Genomic DNA, 9,545 nt, shown 5'->3' with positions numbered 1-9,545 from the left:
TATATATATATATATATATATATATATATATATGCATGCACTGGAATATTGTGCAGCCATCAAAAAATGAAATCTTGGGGCACCTGGATGGCTCAGTGGGTTGGGGCCTCTGCCTTCAGCTCAGGTCATGATGCCAGGGTCCTGGGATCGAGCCCCACATCGGGCTCTCTGCTCAGCAGGGAGCCTGCTTCCCCCTCTCTCTCTGCCTACCTTTCTGCCTACTTGTGATCTTTCTCTGTCAAATAAATAAATAAAATCTTTAAAAAAAAAATGAAATCTTACCATTTGCAAAAATATGGATGGAACTAGAGGCTATTATGCTAAGCAAAATAAGTCAATCAAAGAAAGACAATCATCATATGATCTCACTGATAATGTGGAATTTAAGAAACAAGACAGAGGATCATATGGAAAAGGGAGGGAAAAATGACACAAGACAAAACCAGAGAGGGAGACAAACCATAAGAGACTCTTAATCTCAGGAAACAAACTGAGGGTTGCTGGAGGGGAGGGGGGCGAGAGGGTTGGGGTGGCTGGTTGATGGACCTTGGGGAGGGTATGTGCTATGGTAAGTGCTGTGAATTGTGTAGGACTGAGGAATCACAGACCTGTACCCCTGAAACAAATAATATATTACATGTTAAGAAAAAAAGATTTTAAAAAAGAGAGACCAAAGTGGGAGTGGGGGGGAGAAAGGTATGGCTGATGTGTGGCCATCTCTATGGGTGATGTAGCTGGTCACACTGCACCAAGCCCAGTGTCCCATGGCCACTTTGTCACATTCACCTGCTTACTCTGCATGAGGCTTACTCTGCCACAGGTTGTCAGCTTGGGAATTTTGTGTTGCATCATATAATTAGAGGGTTGAGCTACAGTCCATCACTGCCTAGGATGTGCCCCCTGAAGCGTCCGAAAATGAGACTGACCAATGGAAGCAGGGTAGAGAGAGCGAGGTAACAGCAGTGGCAAGCCTGAGAAACAGAAACCCTGATGATGAAAGCTTGATGCCTGCCTCTAAGACGTTGAGCTTTGTCATGCATTTTAAGGTTTTTGCCCTAATCAACTGTGCTATTTCAAGCAAGTCAAGTAAGCTCTCTGCACCTTACTCAGTTTCCAATCAATGCATTACAAGGTTTGCATGAAAGCAATTGTTTTCAAAAGAGCTTTGAGCAGCAGGCTTCAATTTTCCAAAGAAATCTCACTAGAAATTCTGGCAACTTGGGGAGCTAAACAGTCTTATTTACAGAGAGATTCCAAATTTCCAAAACTCCAGAGGCACCTCTGAGAATCCCTTAGAAATCCTAGTCTGAGGTGTGGGCCAGGGCCCAGGAGCTGCCATTTGAACAAACTTCTGAGGTGATTTTTATTCAGTTGCTTTGGGGATTATACTTTGGAAAACCCTGCCGTAAGAATCTTTGAAATATGCTTTGAAAACCACTAAAATAGGTGACCGGCAAGCTCTCTTCCCACTCTGACATCCTATACATATATTAGTACATAACAAAATTGGGTGTGACATTTCTGCTAAAGATAGAAGAGGAAAGGGGATTAAATCACAGGTCAAAAATAGACAACACAGAGACATGTTTTGCTCTGTCTACACAGTATTTTTTAAAAATCAAATTGAATTTCTATTTCTAAACTCTCAATTTATGAGTTCTTTTTAAAAATCAGAAAATGTGGCAATCCCAAACCCCCATCCCCATGTGCCCTATGGTGGCTGGAGCTAAATCACAGCTGTTCTCTGAAAATAGAACTAGACCCCCGGTTCTCCACAGTCCTCCCTAATCTCCATTACGACACATCTCATCCACTCCATCCATTTACATGATGTGTAGACATTTGAGTTCATATCCCCTGCAACTTTTAGTAGTAGCGTTTGAGTTAGATATATAAAAGGGCTGAGCTTGAAATTTCCTCACCCCTAGAAAGACTGGGAAATCTCCGTTCTTAAGAAATAGTCCAGGCTTAAGAAGCCTCAGATGGTTTTGTATTCTCCTTCCTGAAGGTAAGGACTTGAATCTGAATGGCAAGGAATCTGCCTTTCTCGATGTAGGCTTGTTTGTTTGCTAGTTGTGAACTTCATCATTCACTGTGCTGGACTCACCATTTCTTGTAGGTGTGCTGATGTGGGAAGTCTTCAGTGAAGGCAAAATCCCATATGAAAACCGAAGCAACTCAGAAGTGGTAGAAGACATCACTACTGGATTTCGCTTGTACAAGCCCCGGCTGGCCTCTGCGAATATCTACCAGATTATGAATCATTGCTGGAAAGAGGTCAGTAAAGGAAGTGGTTTCCCCCGACATTGTAATCTACAACTTTAGGGTCTGTCCCCTTCCCTAGAGAAAGAAACCCTCTTAGAGGATGAGGAAGTAGGTATACTGAAGTAGATTAGCAAGAAAATGGCTTTGAGCTCTACTAACGAAAGAGATTGCCCATCCTTAAAAGAGCTGGCAGCGACCTTAAATATTATTTGATCTGTAATAGAATGTCACAATGCATCAACACACTGTTAGAGAGGAAGATATATACCAGTATAATATCATACAGAAGTTTCACTGCCCTAAAATCCACTCTGTTTCACCTATTTACAATTCCATCATTGTCCCCAAAATCCTGACTGGAACATCACAAAACCATTAAGTGTACGTGAAGGTAGTGCTAGAAGTTGATGAGCAGAAGTTCACTTGTGCTGTTGAAAATATTAAAAAGAGTTAATTCAAATTCATTTTATTTGTTTAACAATTCAGAATGAGAAGCCAATTATTCTGCACCCTCCCAGATGTCCCAGTTATCCCATGCTTGGGGGGCAGGCTATATCTTCAGCCACATCAGCCGAAGTCTTGATGTCCTTTGGTGAATTAGAAAATTTTGAAGTTCAACCACAACTGAAAGTTGCTGAATAGGGCGCCTGGGTGGCTCAGTTGGTTAAGCAACTGCCTTCAGCTCAGGTCATGATCCTGGAGTCCCAGGATCCAGTCCCACATCGGGGTCCCAGCTCCACTGGGAGTCTGCTTCTCTCTCTGACCTTCTCCTGGCTTATGCTCTCTCACACAGTCTCTCTTTCAAATAAATTTTTTAAAAATCTTTAAAAAGAAAAAAAGAAAAAAAAGTTGCTGAATAGAGAATGAACACAAATTCAGATTTTTGAAGGGGAACAAGGTGGAATGGAAAAAAAGTATAGGGTACTTGGGCTTTGTCTCTGCTTTAGCATTTCTTAAGCATTCATTTTGGACGATTCTCTGAACCTCTTTTTTCTTACTGATAAGAGAATGAAATAATGATTGCTCTAGAAGCTCATAGAGCCAAGGTACTCAGACACAAGGAAACAAACAATGAAGCCATAAAGAAGGGCACAAAACAAGTCCAGTCCACTTCACAAGTCCACATACTATGATAATTAGGAAAGCTGAATTTACTTAGCACTTTTTCCTTTTTTAAACTCTTTTTTTATTTTTAAGTTAATAGGCTTTATTGTTTAGAACTCTTAGATATACAGAAAAATGACCAAATAGTGCAAAGAGTTCCCATATACCCTCTTTCCCTATTAATAATATTTTACATTAGTGTGGTACTTTATTACAATTAATCAACCACTATGACACATTATTATTAACTAAAGACTATGGTTTACATTAAGGTTCACTCTTTGTGCTGTACAGTTCTGTGAGTTTTGACAAATACATAACATTGTGTATCTACCATTATAGTATCATGTGGAATAGTTTTGTTGCCCCACTATTCACTGAGCTTCACCTATTTACGATTCCCTCCTTCTCCCAAAACCCTGACAACTATTGATCTTGTTTTTTTTTCTTAAGATTTTATTTATTTATTTGACAGAGAAAGGGAGAGATCACAAGTAGGCAGAGCAGCAGGCAGAGAGAGGGAGAAGCAGGCTCCCTGCTGAGCAGAGAGCCGATGTGGGGCTCAATCCCAGAACCCTGAGATCATGACCCCAGCTGAAGGAGAGGTTTTAACCCACTGAGCCACCCAGATGCCCCACAACTATTGATCGTCTTGGTGTTCAAGTTTTCCCTTTCTTAGAGTGTCATATCGTTAGAATCTTATGGTATGTAGCGATTTCAGATTGGCTTCTTTCATTTAGCACTACGCGTTTAATTATGCATTTAAGATTCATCCATGTCCTTTCATGGCTCCATAGCTCATTTCTTTTTATCACTGAATAATATTCCATTGTATGGCTGTACCACAGTTTGGCTATCCCTTCACCTACTGAAGGACATCTTGATCACTTGCAGTTTATGGCAATTGTAAATAAAGCTCCTATAAATATCTGTGTACAGGTTTTTGTATAAAGATAAATTCTCAGCTCGACTAGGAGTGTGATTACTGGATCATATGATAACACTACATTAGCTTTGTGAGAAACTGCCAGACTCTCTTCTGAAGATGGCTGTACCATTCTGCATTCCCACCAGCAATGAGAATTCCTGTTGCTCCATATCCTCATGAGCACTTAATGTTATCAAGTGTTTTGTATTTTAACCATTCTAATAGGTATATAGTGTAGCTCATTGTTTTCATTTGCAGTTCCCTAGTGACATATGATATGGAGCATCTTTTCATATGTTTATTTGCCATTTGTATATCTTCTTTAATGAGGTGTCTGTTGAGATCTTTTGCCCATTTTTTAATTGGACTATTTGTTTTCTTGCTTTTGAGTTTGAAGAGATCTTCGTATATTTTGGATATAAGTCCTTTATCAGATATGTGTTTTGAAAATATTTTCTCCCAGCCTGTGGTTTGTCTTTTCTTTCTCTTAGTGTCTTGTACAGAAGAGACATTTTTGATTTTATAAAGCTCAACATCAATTTTTTCTTTTATGAATCATGCTTTTGGTGTTGTATCAAAAAACCTATTACTGAACCCACGGTCACCCAGATTTCCTCCTATGTTATCTTCTAGAGTTTTCTAAATTTTGCATTTTACATTAAGGTCTCTGACCCGTTTTGAATTAGTTTTTGTGAGGGGTGTACAGTCTGTGTCTAGAGTCATTATACTGCACGTGAATGTCCAATGGTTCCAGCACTGTTGGTGAAAAGACTACCCTTCCTCCATTGTATGGAGCCTTTGCTCTGTTTTCAAAGATCAGTTGACTGTGAGTCTATTTCCGGGCTCTCCACTCTGTCTTAGAGATCTGTTTGTTAATTCTTTCACCAATACCACATTCTCCTCATTATTGTAGCTTTATAGTGGGTAAGTTGGGTAGTGTCAGTCCTCCAACTTTGTTCTTCTTCCTCAATACTGTGTTGGCTATTTTGAGTCTTTTCCCTTTCCATGTAAACTTCAGAGTCAGTTTGTCAATATCTAAAAAATAACTTTCTGGGATTCTGATTGTGATTATGTTGAATCTATAGATCAAGTTGAGAAGAAATGACATTTTAATAATATAAAGCCTTCCCATCTTTGAATATGAAATGTCTCCATTTATTTAGATCTTTGATTTCTTTCTTTAAAATTATATGTTTTTCCTCATATAGGTCCTATACGTATTTTGTGAGATTTACCTAAGGATTTTCTTTTTTGATGTTATTTATCACTTATTTTATGATGAATTTTTAATACATGATTTTATTTAATTCTCACAACCATCTTGTGAGATAGATACTACTATTATCCCCATTTTACAGACAACAAAACTGAGGTTCAAACAAGTTAAGTCACCTGCTCAAAGTCACACCGCTAATGAATGGAAAAGCTTAGTTAGATTCAAAATCAGTCCATCTGATTCCAGAATCCTTGCTGTTAACAACTGAGACACTATGGCCTTCAACAGTACATACGGAAGCATATTTAACAGTTAGCAGAGGGCTATCGAATTCTGGGTTGCTTTGGAATTAACTATAGCACACAAGTACAAGGAACTCACAGAGTCCTTCTCTTCCCTCTCTAGAAACCAGAAGACCGGCCACCTTTCTGCAGACTCTTGAGTCAACTGGCTGAAATTGCAGAATCGGGACTTTAGCAGAGACTCAGCACCAGGCCCCGGGCTGCAGATCCTCACAGGGGGAAGCCAGTTCTCCCTTCACAGAGCATTAAAATCTGCCACCAGCCCAGCATTCCCCAGAGGCAACTGGCTTGTGGCGCCAGTCCCTGAGCCTCACGGCACAGGCAGCACCCTGATGGAGGCGGGAGGCTCAGGCCCCTGAACTGGGAGGGAGGCCTGAGCAGCAGCGATGTCTCTCCCTTCCTTCCAGCCTCTTATCTCGTGTGGTCCTCAAACCTCAACCTGACAGCTTTCAGGCACCATTTCTTGCACTTCTTAGAGAAAAGGAGGGACATGGTAGGGCTGTGGATTATTATTTCTATTATTATTTCAAACATGGATCTGAAGGGTATGGTCGAGGGTTTTTACTTGACCTGGCAACACAGAATCCCAGGATGGTGGGGCAAGAGAAATGAGGAGTGTGACTCTTTTTCAAGGAGAACTGGTGAGTTAATTAAGGTCAGGAAGTGCCAGCTCAGCTGCTGTGATCCTGTCAGCTGCAGCTTCCTGCCGTCCTAAGGAACAACTGCTCCCATCTGAGGCCAGGTAGGCTGAGAAGCAGTTTTAGGAGGTTTTATTCATTGAACATACTGCCACCTCCCTCCTTGAAGGGACATGATGGACTGGGGTGAACAGTTCCAACCGCATGGTTGGAGATGGCATCGGGACAGAAAGAGCACTTCAGAAGGTGGGGAACCGGCCGGTACAGAGATGGACCTTAGGTTGTTACCACTTAGGTTGTTGTGTTGTTATGCCCATCTTTAGTACCAAGCCAGGCAGGGGACTGTGCCTCGCCTCTGCACAGAACGCTTCCACAGGCATCCTGGGAGAAGATGCTTGCTTTGCACCGCTGGCTCTGACTGAGGACTCCCCCATCGGTTTGTCTGGCCTCTGCGGTTAGTCCTGTCTCTGCACTCTTCCAACCCTCATCAGCAGAGGGCAGCAGGGGGTCGGGCGGTGGCCTCGCAGAGACCTGGAAGCTTCTTTAGGCCCTAGAGATTTGCATCTTGAAGGTTGAGGCTTCAAGTCTCCTGAAAGTCTAGGAGAGGAATGAGAGGTCTGTTCTCACTCAAACCATCTGGATGGAAAGTGAGTCAAGCACTGAGTGGGGTGCTTCCAAGAGGCACAAGACAGCCCACTGTTGATGGAGCACTGAAATATGCCAAGTGAATATGTACTGAGCTACAGGCCTTATCTGCACAATTTCATTTCGTCCTGCGTTCCCACCAACCCCATGAGAATGTATTCTTATTCCCATTTTACAGATGATGGAACTGAGGCTTTAAAAAGCCAAGAGAGCTTGCCAGAATGACAGAGCCAGGAGATTTAGAGCCCACATCTGTTTGCTGCCATTGCCCTTTCTTTGTTTCTGTTCAATGCTGCCTTCTACTGAGGATGAAGGGGATTGCAGAGGAGTTAAATAAGCTGGGGGGCAAGACAGAAAGCCAATAAAGAAGTCAACCACCAAGGGCTGTTTCTCCCACAGAGGCCACTATGGTTGGCCGTGTAGCCCTCCAACTTGGAATAGGATCTTCTTGTTCTCATCTGTCTTCTCATCTTTGTTAGAGTTAATGACTTTGGAGTCACTCAGTTAATTAACCCTTTGACTCACCCACCCCTCCAGAGTCATGTTGCATGAAGCCATTTCTGGGTGAGCTTCAAAGCAGTTTTGAACGGTCCGCCTGCAGGTATATAAATGCTTCCTTTAATTATCATTTCGACTTCGAGCCAGCTGCAGTGCTCTTCCACACTTTGTGGGGAAGGGTATTCCCTGATGTAAGAGAGATTTCATTTTCCTGCAGCGTTCAGATAAAACTTTCAGAGAGATTATTAGATGGTGTTGCAATTAGCTCTTTCTAAACCATGTGATATTTTGACCAGCTGGAGATTCAGATGCATAACTTGTAACTATAATTATTGTGAAACTGGTTGCCTCCAGATAAAACTCTATCATTCAGAAGATGATCTTACTCAACATATCCAAAATCATCCCTGTTTACTTTCTGGCATTTTGTACATTCTCTTGTGAAACCCTTAATTAGAGATCATTTCCGGAACATCCAGCCTGAAGGAAAACATCAAAATTGACTGATTTCTCTGGTCTGGTTTCAGAAATTGCCCCTCGTATGGTGTTATCGTGTTCAAGCTCAGATTCACTGGGGCCTTAACTGACTATGTTAACTCCCCAGTGTCCTATCTTGCAAAATGGGCTTCCTGCCTGATTTTTTGCTACCCCTCCCACATTTTGAAAACGGTACCATGCATTCACAGGGAATTCCCTTATCCAAGGTTTTGGTTCTAGGTGCATTTTTTAGATTTTGCATTTTGTACCTCTTAAGGCTATTTATATTTGGATGTATTGAATATTTATTAGTGTACAGTGATTGCTAGGATTCACAATGAAAATGTTATAAATATCTCTAACCATTTATAAATCACACATAGTTAAAGGTTGGTTCTAGCAAATAAAACTGTATGTTTTAATAAATACAATATATATGGCCTGGGTTCAGTATTTGCCCAAATGTCAGACAACCAAAAATTTCCCTTAAATAAAAATGATTACGTGGCTTCATGTTCCACAAAAAAAAAAAAAAATGGACTACATATCATTCAACATTTGTTCAACAAGTAAACATCAAATGCTTCCTGTGTTCCTATGATATACTCTGCTGAGAGCTATGGAAACAAAGATGAAAAAAGCAGTCTAATTTACTTTTTAGAAACCCCAGGTAACTCATTTAAAAAAAAAAGCAGTAAAATTATAATCCATCATTTAGGGAAAGAACAGAAATTAGTCAAAGGGGAGAAGAGCTCAGAAAAAGTGATGGAATCTCTCAGGGGAAGGGGGACATCAGGAAAAACTTTACAAAACCTTGCTACTCAAAGTGTGGTCCCGGGACCATCAATAGCAATATGACCAGCTTATGAGAAATCTGAATTCTCTGACTCTACCCTGAGATTCCCTGAATGGGAATCTGCATTTTCACAAGATCCACAGGTAACCATAAGCACATTAAAGTTTGAGAAGTACCATCATAGAGGATATAATGTCTGACTCAGTTCTGAAGATGAATTATGGGTTTTTTTTTTAAGAAGTAAGTGGGCAGAAATAAGAGAAATACTTTCCAGGTAGGGCTAGAGGAAATTGAACATGTGCGGAAGCTATTATCAGTTTATCTCACTGGAGCATAAGTTATGGGGGTGGGCGCGGGTGTTGGCAAAGGTAAGGATGATGGAAGGAGTTAGGCAAATTGAAACAGAAGCTATAAGTCTAGATAAAGACCATATTTTGAAAGACAAGAAATGTGGGAACTCTACCGATAGGAAAGATGTCACGGAACAAGGAAAGAAGGTCAAATCTGTATTTAAAAGCGCATTTGGGCAGCAACACAGTCAGTGGATTTGAGAGAGCAACGCTGATGGAAAAGAAGCCAATGTGAAGATGATTTTTTGCCTTGTTCCTAGTACCAGAGTATGGTTCATACTCATTCACTGTCATCTGCTGTGTGGGTGACACGTGGAATTTGTAAT

The 9,545-nt window shown here is 41.0% G+C and overlaps 1 protein-coding gene across 1 annotated transcript in view; it reads left to right on the top strand.

Moving 5' to 3' along the window:
- The window catches only part of LOC111140995 (IL2 inducible T-cell kinase), a 64,360-nt gene extending 58,095 nt beyond the window's left edge, over positions 1–6,265 (top strand). Inside the window, exons 16-17 of the mRNA XM_022493297.1 lie at positions 2,120–2,277; positions 5,919–6,265. Of these exons, the coding sequence (XP_022349005.1) occupies positions 2,120–2,277; positions 5,919–5,990 (230 nt within the window). The 3' untranslated portion in view covers positions 5,991–6,265. The remainder of the gene's footprint in view (positions 1–2,119; positions 2,278–5,918) is intronic.
- The last annotated feature ends 3,280 nt before the right edge of the window (positions 6,266–9,545 follow it).

This window comes from Enhydra lutris, unplaced genomic scaffold (genome assembly GCF_002288905.1).
Source record: "Enhydra lutris kenyoni isolate GAN:26980312 unplaced genomic scaffold, ASM228890v2 scaffoldscaffold5, whole genome shotgun sequence".
Classification (NCBI taxonomy): Eukaryota; Metazoa; Chordata; class Mammalia; order Carnivora; family Mustelidae; genus Enhydra; species Enhydra lutris.
The sequence above is the reverse complement of the archived record's forward strand: the minus strand, read 5'-3'. Positions and strand labels throughout refer to the sequence as shown.